This window comes from Doryrhamphus excisus, chromosome 6 (genome assembly GCF_030265055.1).
Source record: "Doryrhamphus excisus isolate RoL2022-K1 chromosome 6, RoL_Dexc_1.0, whole genome shotgun sequence".
NCBI lineage: Eukaryota > Metazoa > Chordata > Actinopteri > Syngnathiformes > Syngnathidae > Doryrhamphus > Doryrhamphus excisus.
In genome coordinates this window covers 9,188,956-9,212,503 of record NC_080471.1, presented here as the reverse complement: position 1 = coordinate 9,212,503, position 23,548 = coordinate 9,188,956, and the positions used below count along the sequence as shown (strand labels likewise).

The following is a 23,548-nucleotide window of genomic DNA, read 5'->3' as shown; positions in this document are numbered from 1 at the left end:
AGAGTGTGGAGTGATTTCTGATTGAGAACAAGTTTTGCTTTGTTCAATACTGAAATATTTCTGGCCACCTTATGTTGTATATTTGTAATATGAGGTTTCCGGCTCATATTTTCATCTATTGTGATCCCCAGAAATGTATTTTCGTTCACCCTTTCAATGTCCACACCGTCTATTTGTATTGTTCATGGACAATCTATTATCATCAAACCATCTTTTTAGTGTGACCATTTCTTCTCTGACCTTTCTAATAATTTTGTCTGTACTCCCGCCAGAACAAAAAGTAGTGGTATCATCCGCAATTAATACCAGCTTTTAGTCTTTCATAACTTTGGATATCATTGATTTACAAGTTGAACAGTTTTGTCCCCAGTATTGACCCCTGGGGAACTCCGGACGTAACATATAAACTTGCAGATGTGTATTCTCCTAGTTGTACGTATTTCTTCCTGTCAGCTAAGTAGCTTTTGTAGCAATTGTGTCAATTGAATAAGACAAGTGAGTCGTCTTTATGTCAAGAAAATAATTTAATAGCATTTTCATGTTAAAAAAACATGTCCTGATCCGTTAATACTTTTAATGACAAAAAAAAACAAAACAAATGGCAGAGGTCTTCTTGTCCTAGCGTCCTTCAGTTCCCGCTAAAATGGCCACCACAAGATGGCCACCAGATGGCAGTGTGTCTTTGTTTCCGAGCAGTTTAACAAAATAAAAGTCTTGCTTGCTTTCTTCCTCAACAACAAAAAGTTGGCAGCCTTCAGGCCACGCCCCCTCACCCAACAAACCCCCTATCCCTTCCCCCCCAAGGGAAAAGAAAAACTAAAAAAGGGGATGAAAAGTGAGAGACACAAAGACAAACGTCACTCAGCAGCTCGATACTTACGTACACGAGGAGGCGGCAGAGATTTTGATGTCTCGGGGGTTGGGTTCCTCCCCCCCTCGGTTGTCATTGCCTGCTATTTTCCTGACTCAAAGTGTCGCCGCCTTCAGACATCGCCCGTCTGCGCGGCTCTGCCGTCAACTAAACTCACGCCGACCTCTTGAGCCCTCGACAGCAGCCGTTGTAGACGCTCGGAAACGCCGCCGCTGCTGCTGCTAGCTCCCGCCGCCTCCAACTGCAACAGCTGGGATGGGTAGGGAGGACACACAAGGAAGGAATGTGTCTACTTCCTGTTAGCATGTAGCCTAGCGCTGCTATAACGTTTTCAGCATGCTGATGACATAATGCGGGTGGGGCTGTGTGACATTTTTGAGGGTAGTAGGGGGGGGGGCTCATTTACATCTTTCCAAAGTTCAGCACACAGTGGAAGGTTCTGCAGCGCTTGCTGATGAAGACGTCTCACCTGCGAAGACAAAAACAAAAAGGAGGAAGACAAGAAAAGGCAGATGGCGACAAAAAGGTGGACTCAAAATTAAGTCCTCACTTGTGACCCACTCCTGCAGGGACAAACGTGATTTAGTAGCAGGAATAAATCCATGCAGGGGGCACACAAATTCTAATAAATGTTAATAATGGTTTCATGATGCCATATTTGGTATGAAGATGGAGAGTGCCCCTTGCTATTTTCCATCTCCATGGAGATGAATATTCTGACACATGGTCCTCAGACATCAAGCATTAACGTCGTTAGCTTGAATGATCGTTAGCTCGTTTCCACGGCGCCTCACCTCTGACGGGTGCCTAAGCTCTGTTTCCACGGCAATGGCTCTGCAGAGAAATATCATCAGCATCAGTGTGTGTGTGTGTGTGTGTGTGTGTGTGTGTGTGTCAAAAAAAAAAATCCTTACATTTTCCAAGAGGCCAAAGACTTCGGAGCACTGCCGGTCAACATCCTAGCCTGGAAGCCCATGTGTTCCAAATTTCCTTCAGTCCACTCTTGGTGCAGCAACCTGTTGCGCAACAACACATCATCTACGCAACATTCTTGTCCCGTCTAGAAGCGGACCATGTCCCCTGGATGTACCTGAGTGCCAGTGCGATGTTTGTGGGCATCATGTAGTGAAGTCTCTCCAGCACCAGTGCATGTTGAGACGTGTCCACACAGCCGAGGTAGAGAGACACCACCTGAGGAAAAACAGATTACACTACAATGAACTGTACTTAATAAATGGAATAAATTAAAACAGACCATTTTGGAAATAAAGCTGGAATAGGTGCAGATTCCGGCAGATCTAGAAAGCTTTTTGTGCGGGTTATTGTGTATAGCTGCTCTATAGGAATCCACAATTCAATACAAAGGGCTGAAAAACTAGCATAATAGGCCCCCTTTTTACTGTAAACCAGGGGTCTCAAACTCAATTTACTTGGGGGCCACTGGAGCTAGGGTCTGGGCGAGACTGGGCCGCATCAGGTTTTCCAAAAACAAAAAACAAAAAAAAACGCATTTATTAAAAACAGAAAAATGCCTTGGTTTTGATTTTCTACAAGAAAAGCTCTGATAAAACATTCCACTGTTCTCAAATATCTTACTTTTTATTTTTCTACACAAAATAAGATGAAAACTAAATAAACAAATCAAGAATAAAGAAAATCAATCAAACAGTAATACATAAATAAATAAATACAATAATAACAATAAAACGGCAAGTAATAAAAACTTAAGAAACCACATATAGTTGGTGGGTAGACAAATTATTTTTTTCAGACTAAAATGAACAAAGCATTATTAGAGCCCTGTAGACATGACAAAACACGACTATAGTCACATTTATACTCTTTTTATTTACAACATATTGCAGGGGTCTTGAGACACATGCTAACTCGCAAACTAGAGAGCTAGCGACCTAAACGGTAGCCTTCAAGTTATTTCCTTTTTTCCTTTAAACTTAAATAGCCAAAAACTTACCACTTCCACACGGATAGGGAGGATAACTATTAACAGTTATTTAACCTTTAACATGAACATTAATCAAATGTAATAATTTTTTCTGGGTACATGATACCATACAGCATCCATATCAAACTTGCGCGGGCCGCACTAACATTAAACTTTCATATCAAGGCGGGGGCCTCAAACTAGTGTCCTGCGGGCCACATTTGGCCCGCGGGCCGCAAGTTTGAGACCCCTGCTGTAAATGCTCCAACTGACGCTTCTATTCAAATAACAGTCGCCAGGTGTGAAAATAACAGCCAAGGGCTGTAATGAGCACACTTGAATTAGCTCCTCTCTATAAGTGCAGACAGTATGTCCATGTACTGGAAATGATGAGCAGCAGTGTTGTGACACTTCTTACCTTGTTGTGGAAGCGATAACATGTCCAGAAGTGAGCTGGGTCAAAGGGCACCTCGAGACGGGACGGGACTGTACTAAGGCAGCGCAGGACAAGCTCTGACAAATGCCCGGCGGCCTGAGATTGGACGCGTGGGCTGCCGCAGAACATCAGGTAGCTGCAAAAAAAAAAGAAGCACACGCTGTGCGTCAATACTCTGCCATGATGGCGACGCCCACGGGTCGCGCTCACTCTGTCCACAGGCGGTGAAGCTCCTCAATCCGCATGGCCGAGCCCAGCGCTCGCTCAAAAGCGTCCAGCGTGTCGTCCACGGAGCCGTGCAACCAAAGCCAGCGACTGGAAGCAGCCAATACGCCATCATGTCAACACGTCATGTGCTATACCAAGGTTACATGACGTGGATGTGGGCGATACCAGTGTAGCAGGTGCAGGTAGGGCATCTGCTTGTTGATCTGCTCTTCCAGATCCTTCTTGACGATGGGAGCAGGGCACATGTGGTCTGTCGGAAGGCCAAGGATGTTCCTGATAGGAGACGATAGTGCAACGTTAGCGTCCGAGCCTTAACTCCTGAATGATTTAAGGCAGGGGTCTCAAACACGCTTTAGAAACATATTCTAAGGATCCCATCAGTCACTATGGTGACATTTACTCTTGGCCAGGTCATGTTTGTAAATGAGAAATACCCGAAAATGGAAACTATAGACCAGGGGTCTCAAACACGCGGTCCGCGGGCCAAATGTGGCCCGCAGGACACTAGTTTGAGGCCCCCGCCTTCATATGAAAGTTTAATGTTAGTGCGGCCCACGCAAGTTTGATATGGATGCTGTATGGTATCATGTACCCGGAAAAAATTATTACGTTTGATTAATGTTCATGTTAAAGGTTAAATAACTGTTAATAGTTATCCTCCCTATCCGTGTGGAAGTGGTAAGTTTTTGGCTATTTAAGTTTAAAGGAAATAACTTGAAGGCTACCGTTTAGGTCGCTAGCTCTCTAGTTTGCGAGTTAGCATGTGTCTCAAGACCCTGCAGTTGCGCAATATGTTGTAAATAAAAAGAGTATAAATGTGACTATAGTCGTGTTTTGTCATGTCTACAGGGCTCTAATAATGCTTTGTTCATTTTAATCTGAAAAAAATAATTTGTTTACCCACCAACTATATGTGGTTTCTTAAGTTTTTATTATTTGCCATTTTATTGTTATTATTATATTTATTTATTACTGATTGATTGATTTTCTTTATTTTGATTTTCTTTCTTTTATTGCAGAAAATTGGAACCAAAGCACTGAAAAAGTTAGTATATTTTTCTGTTTTTAATAAATGCGTTTTTTTTTTGGAAAAAGGCCCAGCCTTGCCCAGACCCTAGCTCAGGGGTCGGCAACCTTTACTATGAAAAGAGCCATTTCACCCACTTGCCCACTAAAGAAAAATAGCCTGGAGCCGCAAAACGTTGTATGTTTAAAACAACATTGGAGGGGAAAAAAAAGACGAGTTGGAGTACTCTTGCTAGTACTGGAGATAAACTTTTGTTTTTAAATGAGCTCTAATTTATTTTTTAGAATCGTCAAATAACTCATAAATAATAATTAATAACTCAAATAACTCAAAGTATTTCTCATTTCCCTTCATGTTAACCTGTCAGAGAGAACTGGATAGCATCCTGTCTGCTCATTCAGTCACCAGTCAGAACTCAGTCAGGATGCATTCATGGTCTCACACAAAGTTGGATTTTTGTAAACTCATAACAAAGACGTGCATTTTCACCACACGGGTGCTAAAAAATATTAAAGCATTGCAAAGGGAGCCGCAACAAAGAGGCTGGAGAGCCACATGCGGCTCTGGAGCCGCGGGTTGCTGACCCCTGCCCTAGCTGATTTAAGGTGACGCACCGCAAGATGTCCACAGGCATCATGTGACTGCTCTCGTCCTCGCACAGAGACAAGACAAACCCCCGGAAAAGCGGCGTGACAGCACTCGCTTTGTCCTGTCAAAGCATATTCCACTTGCTGTTAAAGACGCCACCAACAACAAGTCAGGTGCATAATACAGGAAGTAGTGGAGGCCCTCTCCCACCTGAGTCATGAGGAAACGACAGCAATAGTAGAAGACCTCCGCATTGTTGGGACACTCGGCTAGCGCGTGTAGCCACGAGCTGACGGCACGCTCGCCATTCCCCGAGCGCAAGTGGAGGTCGGCCAGAGCATCCCGCAGGCTGCACGACTCGGGACATGCCTCCAGCAGCGTCTCGCACGTGGACACGCCGTCTTCCAACCTTCATAAATGCATGAAGGTCACAGCAACCACTTACATCTTGACCTCCAACTCGCCTCACCTGTCCAATAGCCTGTACAGGAGCAGGAAGTTGGTATATAGTGGCAGGCACGCAGACGTCCTCTCGCTTTGCGTCGACGACTTGTCACTGCATTGACTGATGGCGTCTTCCAAACCGACAGACACACACGCGTGCATTAGCGGGCTCATCATGACAGTCACCTGACAGACCCACCCTCAGGGTGTTTACCTTGGAAGAGGTTCATTATGTCATCATGTGGTGTGCTGATGTCCTGTGCTGTCCGCCAGGGCAACAGGAAGTGCTCGGTGCTGACAAGCCTGGACGGGCCAGACTCTAACGGGTCGTAGAGACTTGATGGAAGACGCCGAAACTCCTTCAGGTGGATATAACACAGCCACGCCATTGCAAGGTCGCTTGCCATCAGGTGATTGGCGACACTCTGGCTGTTACCCGACTTCAAGGCCGTCTGAAAAGCGCACGACGATTCAGAATCTGACCTTCAACCTGTGCGCGTTGGGAGAGTGGGAATACCTGGAAGATGTCAAGGGCAGCATCCAGCCGCCCCGTGAAGACGTTCAAATGGACTCGATGGAATAGAGCCTCCAACAGGTGGAAGGAACGCTCCTTCGACACGCCCCCCGACGCTTCAGCAAGGAGGAAATTCAGCAGACGCTCGCACACGTAGTCCTTCCCCTCGAACGAGCTCTCTAAAGTCAAATACTGCAACAAAAAAACACGCCTATGTCACACAAAAGCGACCGAGCATCCTGTCCCGTATCAGGTCACAGAGCAACTTACGTTCCACCACACGCGGCGGTCGGGGGCATGTTCCACAGCCATCTCGCACATCTCCTGCACTTCCTCGCGGCTACCTCGCCGGGAGAAGAGCGTCAGGTAGTGCGCCCACACTTCGGGGTCGTCGCAGTTGTTCTCCAGAGCACGAGACAGTGTGTTCAAGGCGGCCTCCAAACACTCTGCTGGTGGCCTGCAAACGAAGGCACCATTAGTGACAGGAGTGGCGAGGACGTGAGTGCAGCGCACGCGCACGTACGTGTCGCCTTGGTGGAGGTATCTGAAAGTGAGTTTGATCCAAAGCTGAGTGTCTCCGGGGTTGTCCAACACGCTGCTCTCCAGCTTGGAGATGTCGTCAATGTCACTGATGAAGTAACGCTTGTCTTCGGACGTCACGCATGTATCCAACGTGCTCATGCCGCCAGGCAGCCCGCCGAAGTCTGAAACAACAGTTTAGTTTAGTCACGTGTACTGTAAATGGCGAAGCTAATTTTTGCTAGTGCACACTTGTGATTGGGTAACATGACCAACCAGATGTTAGGGACGTCTGATTCCCTGCTGCGGCGTCATCTTCCCCGTCAGGGTCTGTGCGCCGCTCGCTTTGACCAGATGGCCTCCATTTCCTCTTGTCCTTCCAGGTAGTAAAGGGCGGCACTAAAGGACAGAAATTACACATGTCAGCACTTTACCCTGCCTCCTTGTCTGAGGCGTGTGCATCACTCACCGTGACGGCGGCTCTCGTTGACTTTGCTGACCAGGAAGACAGCCTTCTGGTCCACACCCATTCCATCCTTGTTCGGACCAAACAGTTTGGTCAGGTACTTTTCTAGCAGGCGGAACACAAGAACGGATCAGAACCAGCTGATATGACACTAAAACATGCATCAATGTGTCCCGAGCAGTCCCGCCCACCTGTCGCGGCGCTGACTTGACTGTCAGTGGAGCTCTCGGTGCAGCCGATCAGAGACAAGTTGTAGGAGAGAACATCCTGGAAGAGCAGACTTCCTGTCAGAGTACAGCTCCTCGTGTGCTGCCTGGAGGAGCACAAGTGGAAACACGTCAACCCCAACTTAATCATCAACACCAGAGATAATCTCTCCTCACCATGGACAGTCGTCATCGTTACAGGTTCCGGTTAGGTCAAAGCGACAGAAACACTTTTTAGGCTGGATGGCGTTGCTGTAGGTGGGTGAGCTCAGAGACAACTTCTCCTTTGTCCTGTAGTATGGACTGAACCTGAGGGTGACAAAAACATTCCCACGTCTGTCCATTGTAGACACAATAGGACAATGACACATCACAGTACAAACGTCACCTGTAAGACCTGAAGACCAGCAGAGGGCTATGGTAAGGTCCAAAAGGGACCGGTCTTGGAAACCCACTGGGTTGTTTGGTTGCTTCTACATCCACCGTGAGAACCTGCACGCACACTTAATATCACTGGCATGTCACCATAAATGGCATCCTGTGCGTGTACGGGTGTCGTCCGGTGTACCTTTGCAGTTTCTGGCCTGTCCGCATTGTCGTCTACTTTGTGCAGTTCTTTCAGGAGTAACTCACCCAGGCCGCCGTGCTGTTGGTACCGGTGCCTCAGTGCGTCCAGGTCCAGACCCATGTATGCATCGATGGGCCCGGCTGTGCCGCTCTTGGCGGGCTTGGAGGTGCTGCAGTCTTTGGCAGGTGTTGGGGTCAACTGCTCCAAGTTAGGTTTAGTGGAGGAGATGGACTGACGCAAAGAGCGGCGGCGGGGGAGAGCGGCCACGGCGCAAGGCGTAGGCACTGACTCGGAATCCTCCGCTTCCGGGCTGTCCTCACTGTCTAGAACCAGCTTGTCCTGGGTGAGGTCATGCAGGGAAGGCTGGGGTGGCGGGGGTGGGCTGGAGGCAGCTGGTGCACACGTTTTTGGGTTGGGGAGGGCGGCGGGTTTGGGCCGCTGTTCGGCCGGAGGTTCCGATGCCGCTACTTTGTTGCGCAGGGCCTGGGCCTCCTTCAGCTTCTGGATCTTGAGGGCATATTCGGACTCCAGCTGTTGCAGCAGCTGCTTCTGAGCCATGAGATCTGCAAAGTGACGTTCCAGGCCGATACTGGTGGCGCCGACACGCTGCAGTTTCCTGGGCTGAAACATCAAGAGGAAGGATTTAGGAGAACCTTCTGGTCAGACAATTTACATTTAATGGTTCCATATGTCTACATCAGAGCACGTGGACTACATATGACCAGGAAGTCATGCTCACCGGCTTGTGCATAGTTTCGGCTTTGCGTTTGGGTTCTCTTCCCGCGACCTGCTGAGCCCGAAGTAGGTCTTGCTCCAAGCGGGCTGCTACTGTCTTTTTGATGGACACACGGTGCTCCACACGCCGCACCTGCAGACCAAAACAATTCAATGTGAGGACTGGGACACGGAAGAAGAGATCCAGCATTTTTGTCACCTGCTCCTGAAGCTTCTTGAGCAGTGTCTTGTTGGCAAGCACAATCTTCTCGGATGCTTGGACCTGCTCCTTGAGTCGCACCACCTTGGACTCGGCCGCCTTCAGGGACTCGGTCTTCTTGAGCTCCTGCTGCAGGAGGTTCTTCAGCAATGTCTCATCTCGAAGGAGCAACTCTCTGAGCGAAGGGGAAGTTTGGCTTTGTGTTGTGATCATAGTTGGTGACATCATCAACATGGTCAAGTTGCCCACTTCCTGTCTCACCTTTGCTTTTGCAGCTTCTGCTCGAGTAAGTCGACAGTGGCAGCTGCAGCAGCAGGCGTTGCACCAGCTTCTTTATTTGATGCCTTCTGCTTCTCCCTGCTGCAAGACGTGACAAAATGAGATAGGGGTCGATGGCAGACGCTGTTGTGTTGCTCATACTTGGCGAGTTCCTCCCTGAGGAGGCGATACTCCGCCTTTTTGGCATCAGGTAAGGCTTCTGGTGTTCGTAATGGGTTGTTCTCCTTCTCCGATCCAGACGCACCTTTGGGTTTTGTTGCCTAGGAAGATCAATCATGACATGGTAACGACCTTGGCAGGGGTGTGTTTGTGTGTCCTGATAGTTCACACTCACCTCCACGGTCCTGCGTGCCTCTTTGATCATGAACTCCAGACCTCCAATCACACCCTGTGTGGAGCTGCAAGCATCCAAGTCCGAATCGCTGTCATCTGATTCGTGGAGTGATACCACCACAGATTTGTGTCGGGGGAGCTGTGCACACACATGCCATATTCATGCTAAACCTGCACCATCATCGTACTGTGATCATGTGACCTGCTTCGTACCACCAGAGGTGTTCTGGGAACTCCTCGAGTGAACTTGTTCCCATGAGATGCCGCCATTGTGTTGAGGCTGACGGCACTCAGGTTCCCTCTGCTGGGCTGCTCGGTACTTGCTGGGGGCGCCACACTCGGGGAAGGAGGACCACTCCAGACCTTCTCCTGCTGACGAGCGACATTCGTGACATTTCTACACCTCCACCAAAAACTCTTGAGAAGCGTGAGGTTATGTACTCGCCTCTACTGCCGGCACCCGTTTGGTGGCCATGGACATTAGACAGGTCTCTCTAAGCAGCATCTCCTCCTCCTCTTCCTCATCAGCGAACGGAGGCTTTGGAGGGGGTGCCTGCTCGTGAGCAGGAGGGGGTAGGGGCGGTGGCGGGGGAAGGCCGGCGGCCATGGGGGTGGAGGTAAAGTGCTGCAAGAGCATCACAGTGGACCTTTAAGCATCACCAATGATGAACAAAAGATAATTGTGAGAGGAGGAACCATACCATCCCAAAGGCAGGCTCTTCAACAGGAAACGGGGTGCGTGCTGATTAAGAAACACAATAAAAATAAGTGAAATAGTTAAGGTTTTTAAATCTCTTAAATTCTTACATTTCCAGACACATTTTACATGAGTCCGTACTCATCAGAATTAGGTTAGTATCTGTAAAAGTACCGTTACTGGTACTGGTGCGTAGATGGGTGGTGGTATTGCAGCTAAGATGTGACAACACACCCGGGGATCCCGCCTCGCTGTCCGTGTCCATTGCAACCTCGTCATAGTTGTCATACTGGTAGAGATTTCCTGTGGCATCCAGACCAGCTTTGCCAGTAGACTTCCTGAGTTCTCCATCCCTGACCTGAAAGATAAAAACATAACTGCTGATTGGCAATTGAACAATGGTCAGCTTAAGGTAAAGTGGGACTTATAGGTTATGTGATGATCTTATTATCACATACTATTTAATCAAAAGACCATTTTGTTTCCAGAAAATGTTCAGTTTATTACATGTATTATTTCTAAACAGTGTAAACACAACAATTGCAAAAATATTTCAACAATAATATTTTATCAACAGTCTTATCTTATCAATGTCTGACAATTAAAGTTCCATTAATCAAGTTTGGGTTTTTTGGTGACTGGAGAAGCACTAGGCACTAAGCACTCGTGTGCTGTTCTGTGATTGGTTGTTTCACAGGCATGATACCAGAGCACCGCGCTCTGAGTGGACAGCTACGGGGGGCTGATACTGGACATGGTTAAACTCTATATTTTATCAGTATCACTGCCCTGGGCTTTGACACAGTATCATTCATGGGCGGTTTCTAGGGTACAGGGACAATTAATACTGTAGTATGTGATAATTATAGGTTATCCCATGGTTTGTCTGGTATCAGGCCAGGTATCATGCCCCCAAGTGTCAGTATCACGCGGGGGCATAATACTGGGCCTGATACCAGACAAACCATGTGATGATCTTATTATCACATACTATTTAATCATGAGCTTATTATCACGTACTATTTAATCAAAAGACCATTTTGTTTCCAGAAAATTTTCTGTTCTCTGATTGGTTGTTTCACGGGCACGATACCAGAGCAGCGCGCTCTGAGTGGACAGCTACGGGGGCTGATACTGGACATGGTTAAACGCTATATTTTATCAGTATCACTGCCCTGGGCTTTGACACAGTATCATTTTGGCCTTTTCCCGTATCATTCATGGGCGGTTTCTAGGGTACAGGGGCAATTAATACTGTAGTATGTGATAAATTGTTGTACCTTGGCACTGTTGTGCATCTTCCCGCCCACCAGCTTCATGAAACGCTTGTATTGCTCGTCCTGGTTGGACAGGTCCCGGATTTTGCGGATTTCATCCTCTCGTTTGTAACGTTCATCGTCCTCCTGCATCTCCCACAACTGTTGCTGCTTCCTGAAGGGTGGTTTGACCATCGAGCCTAATAATGGACAAGAGACCCGTAAAAACACATGAAATGGTATCAGCATCATAACAAGGACCAAAACCTTCTCACCTGGGCCTGCAGACTTCTTGGATGTGGGTGGTTTAGCAGCAGCTCTGCCTCGTTCCAGAGTTTTGGCTCCAGGTTTGGGACTCTGCTTTGGCCGGTCTCTCTCGGGGGGCCTCGTCACAGCCTTGCCTTTGTCCCGCTCCCTATCCTGAGGCTTGGACCTGGATCTGCTCCTGTCAGTGGTCGCAGACCTGGTCGTGACCCTCAGCCTGTTGGGTGTAGTCGCTTGAGCCACGGGCTCTCTGGTCCTCTTCATCATCTGCTGCTCCTTCTGCTGCCACTTCCTGCTGGCTGACTGCAGGGCGAGGAGACGTAGCTGGAGCTCTGATAGGTCCTCCTCCTCCACCTGATCCCCCAGCTGCAACATGCCACAACGGAATTTCATAAATGGAGAATTTTGGGATGAATAGAACTATAAACATGGCCATATAGCGGTCAGTCAAGAAAGATGGGCTCTACCTCATCCAGGCAGATGTAGACGTCTTCGCTAGAAGCAGGCGACTCTCTGCCAGAGCTTTGTTCATCATGCTTTGCTTCCTCATTACAGCACACGCACGACACCACCACCTCTGCTTCAGACTGTTTATCCGTCTTCTTCTCCGAGTCCGCCTTTGTTGCTGTTCCAACAAGCCAAGACGACAACAGACATCAGTTCACACTTTCAAAGTTCAAGTGAGTCTCCTCACGTCCGGTGTCTTGATTGCTCACCTGCCTCCCCCTCTTGAACGCTCGTGTCCAGACTGACGGCCGTGGACAGTTTCGCTCGCAGCGGCTTGATGTTGAAAGCCTGAAAGCTTTTCTTATTTTCCGATGGGCCCTCACCTGACGCTTGAGGAGGAATTTCGGATTTTGCAGGATGACAGCAGTCTGCGCCTTTGGTCTCCGAGGTTAGACTTTTAGCCAGCACAACCTGACCTTTGCCCCCCGCATCCTGACCTTTTGCCTCCAGTGCCATGCTCTCCTCCTTGCGGATGCACTCTAGCTCCAGTTGAATCTGCTTATACTTGGACAGCAAGTCCTCAAAGGTCTCTTCAAAGCCACTATCCCCTTTGGTGGCACCGGGTGGCGCTCTTCGGGTCATGTTTCGCCCAAACTGCTTTTCTGTATTATATGTTAAGGACAGGCTCAGTTACATAAAAAAGTCACATTTATGTATTTGTAAAAGAGGAACACTGACTTCCGGTTACAGGAAATGATGTTCATTCTCAAAGGAGTCCACTGTCTTAATGATTTATCAAGCATACTTTGTAATATGACAAAAAGCAGCACAGCCAGATGGGGCTAAACGTCACACATGCATTACAATAAACTAGCTAAAATTATTCGAACAATAATAGTAGCGATTGTTTCTTCCTGAGTTGAATATGATACTGTAGACATATGTAGACGTTTAAGAACAAAAACAGTCAAGGATACGTTTCCAGTTATTCTCTCCACAACCGTACCGACCCAGCTGGGGTCTCGCGCCGCAACCCGCCCAGCCTCCTCGGTGCCAGGCCCCACGACCTCCATTGGGCATGGCTCGGTGTCTGAACCTTCCCAGGGCGTCGTGGCTCCGCTCCCAGAAGCTGGGCCGTGGGCCGGGCCCACACATAGGAGGCGGCTGTGTGGGAGCGTGAGGCCGGTCTGGCCCGCTAGGCCCGCATTGCTGCCTGTGGTTCAGCGGTCCGTGGACGTCGTAAGGTATCATGCGGCGGTAGTCCGGCGCCGGGTTTCCCATGTAAGGTTGCATCGGCATCCTGACAGGGCCGCCGCCGGGCCTGCTGTTCCCTTCCCCCCGTCGGACCGCGGCGGTGTCCTCGCCGTCGTCGTCGCAGATTTCTCCGTCTTCGAGCTCGATCTCGTCCCTCGAAACTATAGCCACCGAGTCCTGACTCATGTTGACGTCCACGGTAAAAGTGGCAAGTATATGAACGTCGAATTCAGCTCGTAAAACCCATTTTGTGTCACTGTCCAAAACACTCACAACCTCGGCAAATCTCACTTGATCAAGTCTCGGCAAGTATCGCGACACTACAGTGTGTTGCCAAATAGTCGTAAGTAGAAGAACATTATCTCACATACCCGATTTGACGTTTTTCGGGACCGTTTGCTACAGTAAAAACGTTATCAAAATACAACTTGTAATGCAGTTTTATGAACATTTAAATCAACTAAATGCTATGAAGACTGCCGCCGTCAGAACAGGAGTGCATTTGGTTATGTCATCAATGAGGAAGCTGGAGGAAGACCCATAATGAAAGTACACTGAGTAGTGTTAGTAGTTGCCACACTCATCTAGAAAGTGAAACTTAAGTCCCTTTGCCTGGAAAGTGAAAGTTAAGTTTATGTGAAAGTGAGAGTTAAGCTCAGTGGCTGTTCTAAAAAATATATATATATATATATATATATAAAATATAAATGAAAAAATCTCTATATATATAAATAAATAATAAATATATATTTTTTTTAATTGAAAAATTATATATATATATATATATAATATTGGTCAGTGCTCATTTCCTATGTGTGGCAGATGGGCGTCATCTACAGGCAGGATACTTGCGGCCTCATGTTGCTCAAAGGAAACGTCCACCAGGTTAATTAAAGTTTAAAAAAGTTAATTTCAGTAATTGCTCAAAAAGAATGTAATTCTTTTGAGGCAATGTTTAACTTAACATTGTTTTCTTTGTAAAAAAAAAAAGTAGTGTAAATTTTACACGTGGGGATTACAGGGTGGAACATACCCAGTGACATGCCGCTTGTTAGAATAAAATGTAGATAGAATGAATATAGTGTTAGTTATTGCCCTTATATCCATTTGCTTATACAATACAAAGTGTTTGTGCTGAAGAGGGACGGTTCTCGTGACCCTGATCAGAGACCCCCAGCGACCCCCAGGTCCTGAAGGTGCCTGGATGCGCCAACAGCAACCCTGGAGATGCTCATGTTAATCCTGCAAGAATGTGTCAAGATAAGAACTCATAAAACAATAAAAGTAATTACTCTCACATATACACACACACATAGACAAACAAACACAGCTCGTGCAACTGCCTTCTCTACCCCCCCGCCCCCACCCCTTAGAGTTGCACGACCATGTAGTAGGGACCCCCGAAAAGAGAATAAAAAGAGAGGAGTGTGAACTGCATATTCAGAGTGGAGTGGCATGTCACTGGGTATGTGGTATGTATGTGGTATGTGGTTTCACAGCGACTTTGAATATTGTTGTCTGTCTCTTCTGTATTTCTGTATTTGTAATATTTATTCTGTATTTATAAGTGTTTTTACAAGTCTCACAGTGGTTTGAACCTGACACCGCTCCACTCTTTTTATTTTCTTTAGGCGGTCTCTAATACATTGTCGTGCAACTCTAAGAGGAGGAGGAAGCACGCAGTTGCACAAGCTGTACTTGTTGTCTATGTGTGTGTGTGTATGTGAGAGTAATTACTTTGTGCGCATGTGTTCTTATCTTGGCACATATTTGCATGATGAACAAGAACATCTTCAAGGTCACTGCTGGCGCTCCCAGGCACTTCCAAGACCAGTGGCGCTGAGAGTAGCTGGTCAGGGTCACAGAATGTTCCTGCTTCAAAACACTCAAAACTCTCTTTCTATTGTCTAAGCAAACGGATATAAGGGTGATAACTAACACTGTAATAATTGTATTTAATTAAATATTATTATAATTGTATTTTATTCTAATATACGCACACTTCAATTTACATTTCATTCATTCATTTTCTACCGCTTTTTCCTCACAAGGGTCGCGAGGGTGCTGGAGCCTATCCAAGCTGTCTTTTGGGTACACTCTGGTCACCAGCCAATCACAGGGCACATATACTCAAACTCAACAGAGATGGCCGAGGGTTAAATCAAACTTGGGTCTCCTAGCTGTGAGGCCTGCGCACGAACCACCGCCATGCAGGCACCATTAAACATTCATTCATTTTCTACCGCATTTCCTCACGAGGGTCGCGGGGGTGCTGGAGCCTATCCCAGCTGTCTTTTGGGCGAGAGGCGGGGTACACTCTAGACTGGTTGCCAGCGAATCACAGGGCACATATAGACAAACAACCATTCACACTCACATTCATACCTATGGACAATTTGGAGTCACCAATTAACCTAGCATGTTTTTGGAATGTGGGAGGAAACCGGAGTACCCGGAGAAAACCCACGCATGCACGGGGAGAATGCAAACTCCACATAGAGGTGGCCGAGGGTGCAATTGAACCCTGGTCTCCTAGCTGTGAGGTCTTTGCGCTAACCACTCGACCGCCCGCTTCAATTAACAAATTAATAAAAATAAAACTGACATTGTCACAACTTTTCTTTCCTGTTTTTATTGCATTTAAATGGTGGAAGCAGCATATCACTGAAATACCTTACGCACACAATGATGCTGTTAGAAAGACAGGTATCAAAGTCTGACAGTTTATTTAACTGCAACTTCATGTCCCGCTGCTATTCTCACCAGCACACTTGTGATTGTTAACCTGGTACTTATAAGAGAATCTTTCGCCACACACACTGCAGCTGAACACTTTTTCGCCGGTGTGTATTCTCATGTGTCTTACAAGCGGTGTTCGATCGCAAAAGCTTTTGTTACAGAAGGAACAGGAAAAAGGGTTTTCTCCAGTGTGTATTCTCATGTGTCTTTTTAAATCTTGAGTTCGTACAAAATTTATACCACACACTGAGCAGGAAAAAGGTTTCTCTCCTGTGTGTATTCTGGTGTGTCTTTTTAAATCCTGATTTCGTGCAAAACCTGTACCACACACTGAACAGGAAAAAGGTTTCTCTCCGGTGTGTATTCTTGAGTGTGTTTTCAACTTATCTCTTCGTTCAAAGCCGATACCACAAACTGAACAGGAAAAAGGTTTCTCTCCGGTGTGTGTTCTTGTGTGTATCGTTAAATGTATCTTCTGAGAGTAACTTTTACCACAAACTGAACAAATGTATGGTTTCTCTCCTGTGTGGGTTCTCATGTGTATTTTCAGATTACTACGGCATTTAAAGGTTTTGTTACATTGAGAGCACTTCCTGTGTGTGTTGTCAGTGTGACATGTCCTATCAACTTTAGCGTCGTCGTCGTCGTCATCGTCATCATCAGTGTTAGGAGAGTGTGACGTTGTGTCGTCACTATCTGATAGTGGACCTAAAGTATTGTCCGCTTGTGGTCTTGAACAGTGGTCTCCATCAACTTCCGCTGTCATGTGATGTGCTGAACTGCTGCATGGAGGCTCCGCTTCTCTCATCTCCTGACTATGACCTTCATCTTCATCATCTTCACTCTTTACAGGGACACGAATCACTAGAAACTCCTCCAGCTCTTCTAAATGTTCTCCCTCCTGACTGATGCTGTGATCCTCCTCTTCCTCTTTAATGTGGGGGGACTGGTGCTCCTTCTGTGCCATCCAGGTGCTCCAATCCTGCTTCTCAGCGGGAGGATCTCCTTCAATGACGTCTGCAGGACACAAGAAAACAAACACGTGCTTTGGAAAAGTAAAGGTTCTGACAACATCTGAAAGGATCCATCAGTCAATAGGTGGACATTCACTGTTAGCCAGCTCATGTTTGGAAATAAGAACCGGTTGTCAAACATATGACCTGATGAAGGCTGTTAAATTTATCCAGGATTTTTGTTTTCTGACTTAACCAAGCAAACATTGAAGATACGGGAAGTGGAACGACGAGTAACAACTTGATGAGTCAAATCGATATTTTCTAGCCTTGTTATGAGTGCATTCACATACAAGGGGTGGTGATAGCAGGTGACAAAGTAGCAAAGCGGAGCGCACAGTATCCAAAGCCCGAAGACATTTACTGCATGTGAAGACATGTACTGCAAAAAAGGTCAGTAAGGATAATTCATAATGCCGCCTACAGAGAACATACTAACTCCTTATTTCTAAAATCACAAATACTTCAACTTGCTGATATAGTTCATCTTCAAACAGCTAAAATAATGCATAAGGCTAAAAACAACCAATTAGCTAAAAATGTCATCTGATACTTCTCTACAAGAGAGGAGAAATATGATCTCATTGAAGAAGTACATTTGAAACACTTCTATGCTAGGACTACGTTAAAAAGCCATAGCATTTCAGTATGTGGAATCAAACTATGGAATGGATTGAGTAAGGAAATCAAACAATGCACAACGATGTTTGCTAAATACAAGGATGAAGAGTCTTGAACCAGTCATGATGTGCTATATATATCACTATATTGACACTTACTATGGTACCCATTATGTCATTGGATGCTCATATCACCTCACATTATTAAAAAAAAACAAAAAAAACTTAAACTGTATTATGGAAAGCAGGAAGTGAAGAAATGTAACAGTTACTGATTGTAAAAGTACCAGATGGAGGGGTAGGATTTAATAAGCTTTGCTTCTTCCTACTCCTTTTGGACATGTGGAACTGTGAACTGATTATGTGATGCATTCAATTGTAATCTGATGCATGTTCAAATGAAATTAAACCATTACCATTACCGTTACATTTTTAATGAGGCACTCTTATACAGAACATCACCATAATCAATCAGCGACAAAAAAGTTGTTAGAGATATTTCCAAGCTCTGAGGGAGAAACAGGATTTATTCCTATAATTAACATAACGTTTCGCAACATAAGCCTGGGAGGAGAGTTCTTGATCGAGCAGAAAGCCGAGATACTAATAACTATAGCCATCTCTATCTGTTTGCCATTTTTATTGGTAACAGTCTTGACAGGCTCTGTAATTTCAACTTTATGAGAATAACATTACTTTTGTTTTCTCTGCATTTAAAACCAAAATTCTATGATTCTAAACAAGTCTGAATTGTATTGAAAGCTATCTGTAAAACTTAAGAAGAGCAACAATAAATGACAAAAATGAAAATAATGGCATTAGCTAAATTGTCCCACACACTATTGATATACATAGGAAATAAAATTGGTCCCAATACTGAACTTTGAGGAACTCCTTTCGGGATATTCAGAAAACATGAAGAGGAGCCAGCCAGTTGTACACATACTTTACATTCTGTTCCATGCAAGCAGCATTATCACTTTTTTACGTCATTTATTTATTCATAGCGATCAAATATAACGCTCGTAAACATGAGAATAAGACTGAAACAAACCTGCTCTGTGCACCACAACTTGCGTCTTGTAAAAGGCATCCAGTAGTTGACGTTGTCGCTCGTTCTCGACTTTTGTTCGAGAAAGTTCCTCCTCGTACTCCGCTATGGTTTTTTCAAACACTACAAATATTTCTTCAACAGCAGCGGTCAGACGCTGATTCACCAACGATTTCAGCATTTGTACTTTAAACATGTTCACACAATCACAACACTCACATTTGATCTCTGTTTGGCGACGTGTGAACGTCTGCGTCTCTTTTGAGCAGCTAGCATGCTAAGCTCCCCGAGGAGCTTCAAAGTTCACGAAAACGAGTTTATTGTGAAATAATTAAGGCGGATTTACAGACAGTGTCAGCTAACCTGCTATCCTTTTTCCTTTCCTTGTTTACGACTTCCGGTATGCATAGCCAGCACATTCTGGTGCAGTTCTGCCTCCCTCAGGTGTGGAGTTGTAATTAAAGCCTATTTTTTATTCTTTTTACATTTTTTTTAAGTCTCTTCCTGTAATTTTGTCCAGTGTATTCAAAAACAGCCACCATTATCCTCAAATGCATTTAACAATTAAACGTTCATTCATTTTCAACCGCTTATCCTCACAAGGTCACGTTTTGGGAATGTGGGAGGAAACCGGAATCCCTGGAGAAAACCCACGCATGCATGGGGAGAACATGCAAACTCCAGAGATGACCGAGGGGTGACTCAAACTTGGGTCTCCTAGCTGTGAGGACTGCGCACAAACCACTGCTGTGCAAGCACCATTAAACATTCATTCACTTTCAAACATTTTCATTTTCATTCATCGCTTTTTCCTCACGAGGGTCGCTGGGGATGCTGGAGCCTATCCCAGCTGTCTTCAAGCGAGAGGTGGGGTACACCGCGGACTGGTGGCCAGCCAATCACAGGGCACATATAGACAAACAACCATTCACACTCACATTCATACCTATGGACAATTTGGAGTCGCCAATTAACCTAGCATGTTTTTGGAATGTGGGAGGAAACCGGAATCCCTGGAGAAAACCCACACATGCACGGGGAGAACATGCAAACTCCACAGAGATGACCGAGGGGTGAATCGAACGTGGTTCTCCTAGCTGTGAGGCCTGCGCACGAACCACCGCCGTGCAGGCACAATTAAACATATCTTTAACTTAATTATATATTCAAAAATGTACTTGTACTTGAATACATTTCAATAAAAATAATTTAATACAGTATTTGAACACTCTTGCTACATGAATATACTAACTAGGAAGGCTAAGGTCTAAGAGCAGCTGTTCCCTCACCTCAAGTTCAAATTCAATGAAATAAAACTGACAGTTTTTGTATTTTTACTGCAATGAAATAATTGCAGAAGCACATAAACGTGTATGTGTCTTAGACACACGACAACGCAATCACACCGCAGCGTCATTTCCTGCTACTGCTCTCACCAGCACACTGGTGATTGTTAACCTGGTACTTATAAGAGAATCTTTCGCCACACACGCTGCAGCTGAACACTTTTTCGCCGGTGTGTATTCTCATGTGTCTTACAAGCGGTGTTCGATCACAAAAGCTTTTGTTACACATTGAACAAGAAAAAGGTTTTTCTCCAGTGTGTATTCTCATGTGTCTTTTTAAATCTTGATTTCGTACAAAATTTATACCACACACTGAGCAGGAAAAAGGTTTCTCTCCGGTGTGTATTCTGGTGTGTATTTTCAACTCATCCCTACGTACAAAGCCTATGCCACAAACTGAACAGGAAAAGGGTTTCTCTCCGGTGTGTGTTCTTGTGTGTATTGTCAAATGTACTTTCTGAGAGTAACTTTTACCACAAATTGAGCAGATGTATGGTTTCTCTCCTGTATGGGTCCTCATGTGTATTTTCAGATTACTATGGTAATTAAAGGTTTTGCTACATTGAGGGCATTTCCAATGTGTGTTGTCAGTGTGACATGTCCTATCAGCTTTAGAGTCTTCATCAGTGTCAGGAAAGTGTGACATTGTGTTGTCACTATCGGATAATGGAGCTACGATGTCCGCTTGTGGTCTTCCACAGTGGTCTCCATCAGCTTCTGTTATGTGTTGAGTTGAGGTGTTGCTCGGAGGCGCCACCCCTCTATTCTCCTCACTACCAACTTTGTCTTCTTCGTCTTCACTCTTTACAGGGACACGAATCACTAGAAACTCTTCCAGTTCTTCAAAATGTTCTCCTTCCTGACTGATGCTGTGAGCCTCCTCTTCCTCTTTAATGTGTGGGGGCCAAGCCTCCTTCTGTGCCATCCAGGAACTCCACTCCTGCTTCTCGGAGGAAAGAGCTTCTTCACTGATGTCTGCAAGATATAAGAAGACAAAAACCCGCTTTAGAAACATATTCTAAGGATCCCATCAGTCACTATGGTGACATTTACTCTTGGCCAGGTCATGTTTGTAAATGAGAAATACCCGAAAATGGAAACTATAGACCAGGGGTCTCAAACACGCGGTCTGCGGGCCAAATGTGGCCCACAGGACACTAGTTTGAGGCCCCCGCCTTGATATGAAAGTTTAATGTTAGTGCGGCCGACGCAAGTTTGATATGGATGCTGTATGGTATCATGTACCCAGAAAAAATTATTACGTTTGATTAATGTTCATGTTAAAGGTTAAATAACTGTTAATAGTTATCCTACCTATCCGTGTGGAAGTGGTAAGTTTTTGGCTATTTAAGTTTAAAGGAAATAACTTGAAGGCTACTGTTTAGGTCGCTAGCTCTCTAGTCTCAAGACCCTGCAGTTGCGCAATATGTTGTAAATAAAAAAAAAGTATAAATGTGACTATAGTCGTGTTTTGTCATGTCTACAGGGCTCTAATAATGCTTTGTTCATTTTAATCTGAAAAAAATAATTTGTCTACCCACCAACTATATGTGGTTTCTTAAGTTTTTATTATTTGCCGTTTTATTATTATTACATTTATTTATTACTGACTGATTGATTTTCTTTATTCTTGATTTGTTTATTTATTTTTCATCTTATTTGGTGCAGAAAAATAAAAATTAAGACATTTGAGAACAGTGGAATGTTTTATCAGAGTGTAGAAAATCGGAACTAAAGCACTGAAAAAGTTTGTATATTTTTCTGTTTTTAATAAATGCGTTTTTTTGGGGGGGAAACCTTGCCTAGTGGCCCCCAGGTAAATTGAGTTTGAGACCCCTGCTATAGACTGTCCTTTATGGACACTATAACCACATTGTTTCGCTTTGTAAATATACAACCCCGGAAGCTGGCAGCGATAACCCAGTCCGTCTAACGACGTTCTAGAGCAGGGGTGTCAAACTCATGCAATAAAGCGCTGAGATGCTGCAGGTTTTCTGTCCAACCAGTTTCTCCAGCAGGTGATTTAAAGGATGAGATCCTTCCCTCAAATTAAGAGGTGTTGATCATAAAAATCACCAGTTTTAGTGTCTCGGCCCTCCTTGGCACGAGTTTGACAGACCTGTTCTATAGTTGTTCTCACAAAAATAACACAGAAAATGAAAAGTGTTTTGCCTGAACGCCACAAATCAATGATTAGCCATTTTCATAGTAATGCATAGGCAGAGTTAAATCCTGCTTTGTAATAAACAGCTAAATAAAAGTTAAAAAATGGTTTGGTCCGAATGCAGCCTTTTGAAGGCATGTAAACACCTTCATTCGATGGTGTTTTGGCCGAGTGGTTAGCATGTTGGCCACACAGTCAGGAGATCCGGAAGACCTGTGTGGAGTTTGCATGTTCTCCCCGTGCATGTGTGGGTTTTCTCCAGGGAACGCCGGTTTGCTCCCACATTCCAAAAACATGCAAGGTTAATTGGCCACTCCAAATTGTCCATTGGTATGAATGTGAGTATGAATAGTCGTCTATATGGGTCCTGTGATTGGCTGGCAACCAGTAAAGGGTGTACACCGCCTCGCACCCGAAGACACATGGGATAGGCTCCAGTATACCCGCGACCCTAGTGAGAATTAGCGGCATAGAAAATAATGGATGTTCTACAAGCAGCACATACAAAGAAAAGCGAACGAGAGTTCATCAAGTGCGTGAGAAAGAATGAAACAAACCTGGTCTGTGAAACAGAACGCCTTGTTTCTTGAAAAAGGCGTCCAGTAGTTGACGCTGTCGCTCGTTCTCGCCTTTTGTTCGAGAAAGTTCCTCCTCGTACTCCGCTATCGTCTTTTCGAACACTACAAATATTTCTTCAACCGCCGCAGTTAGCCGCTGGTTCACCAACGCTCTCAGCATCTGTACTTTACACATGTTCACACAATCTCAACACTCACACTTGAGTCGGCGCGCTTCGCTCTGCTTCCGCGTCTCTTTTGAGCAGCGAGCAAGCTAAGATAGCCAGAGAAGCTTCAAAGTTAACTGAGACGAATTTATCCTAACATACACAACGAATAATGTGCAGTCTGTTACAAGACAGACAGAAATACAAACGTAGAAATGAAGCAAATAACGATACTGCCCGCTATCCTACCAACCATTTCCCTTGCCTTGTTTACTTCTTCCGGTAATACACAACCAGTAAATTATAGCGCAGTCGCCTCTCTCAGGCGTGGAGTGTCATTACACTATTTATACTTTGAATTTGTTTTCAAAATCTGTCCCGGTTTTTGTTTATATTTTTCAACCACCGTATCCTATTCTCTCCTTAAACGGAATCGTTACTCTATGTACATTTTAAACATGAAACGTTTAAGTAAAATAAATAAAATGTCAGTAAAGATAGGAATAAACTGTCTACATCTTTCTTTCAATTAATATACATGTTTTTACACACACGTGCGCACACACTAACAACAGCATCAAGGAGTTAATCTGAGTTAATTCGAAAGGTGGCAGCACT

At 45.2% G+C, this 23,548-nt stretch overlaps 3 protein-coding genes across 5 annotated transcripts; all 3 read right to left on the bottom strand.

Annotated features, from left to right (window-relative positions):
- Nucleotides 1-349: 349 nt before the first annotated feature.
- On the bottom strand, nucleotides 350-13,781 carry LOC131131164 (zinc finger C3H1 domain-containing protein-like). 3 transcript variants are annotated; one of them, XM_058075601.1, is made up of 35 exons: nucleotides 12,997-13,781; nucleotides 12,289-12,681; nucleotides 12,040-12,197; nucleotides 11,584-11,938; nucleotides 11,333-11,508; nucleotides 10,227-10,410; nucleotides 10,057-10,097; nucleotides 9,801-9,980; nucleotides 9,569-9,727; nucleotides 9,357-9,494; nucleotides 9,164-9,282; nucleotides 9,005-9,103; nucleotides 8,744-8,918; nucleotides 8,549-8,677; nucleotides 7,810-8,430; nucleotides 7,630-7,733; nucleotides 7,419-7,550; nucleotides 7,227-7,348; nucleotides 7,039-7,140; nucleotides 6,846-6,968; nucleotides 6,574-6,754; nucleotides 6,321-6,507; nucleotides 6,054-6,242; nucleotides 5,751-5,988; nucleotides 5,562-5,667; nucleotides 5,303-5,501; nucleotides 5,119-5,213; nucleotides 3,643-3,750; nucleotides 3,460-3,564; nucleotides 3,232-3,385; nucleotides 1,962-2,062; nucleotides 1,786-1,887; nucleotides 1,666-1,705; nucleotides 1,278-1,340; nucleotides 350-1,121 (listed from the first exon to the last, which is right to left on the bottom strand). In XM_058075601.1, the coding sequence occupies exons 1-35, from the start codon at nucleotides 13,457-13,459 to the stop codon at nucleotides 984-986; spliced, it is 5,979 nt and encodes a 1,992-aa protein (XP_057931584.1). In that variant the 5' UTR covers nucleotides 13,460-13,781; the 3' UTR covers nucleotides 350-983. The 3 variants fall into 3 exon arrangements, with proteins under 3 accessions (XP_057931584.1, XP_057931586.1, XP_057931585.1); XM_058075603.1 differs by having other exon boundaries at nucleotides 353-1,121; nucleotides 10,287-10,410; XM_058075602.1 differs by having other exon boundaries at nucleotides 354-1,121; nucleotides 9,569-9,724.
- Nucleotides 13,782-15,873: 2,092 nt separating this feature from the next.
- On the bottom strand, nucleotides 15,874-19,565 carry LOC131131157 (zinc finger protein 568-like). The gene is made up of 2 exons (XM_058075592.1): nucleotides 18,700-19,565; nucleotides 15,874-17,029 (listed from the first exon to the last, which is right to left on the bottom strand). Exons 1-2 carry the CDS (start codon nucleotides 18,890-18,892, stop codon nucleotides 16,014-16,016), a joined length of 1,209 nt encoding a protein of 402 aa, XP_057931575.1. The 5' UTR covers nucleotides 18,893-19,565; the 3' UTR covers nucleotides 15,874-16,013.
- A 350-nt stretch (nucleotides 19,566-19,915) lies between these two features.
- LOC131131220 (zinc finger protein 664-like) lies at nucleotides 19,916-23,533 on the bottom strand. Its single transcript, XM_058075708.1, has 2 exons — nucleotides 22,764-23,533; nucleotides 19,916-21,017 (listed from the first exon to the last, which is right to left on the bottom strand). Exons 1-2 carry the CDS (start codon nucleotides 22,957-22,959, stop codon nucleotides 20,110-20,112), a joined length of 1,104 nt encoding a protein of 367 aa, XP_057931691.1. The 5' UTR covers nucleotides 22,960-23,533; the 3' UTR covers nucleotides 19,916-20,109.
- Between the last annotated feature and the right edge of the window lie 15 nt (nucleotides 23,534-23,548).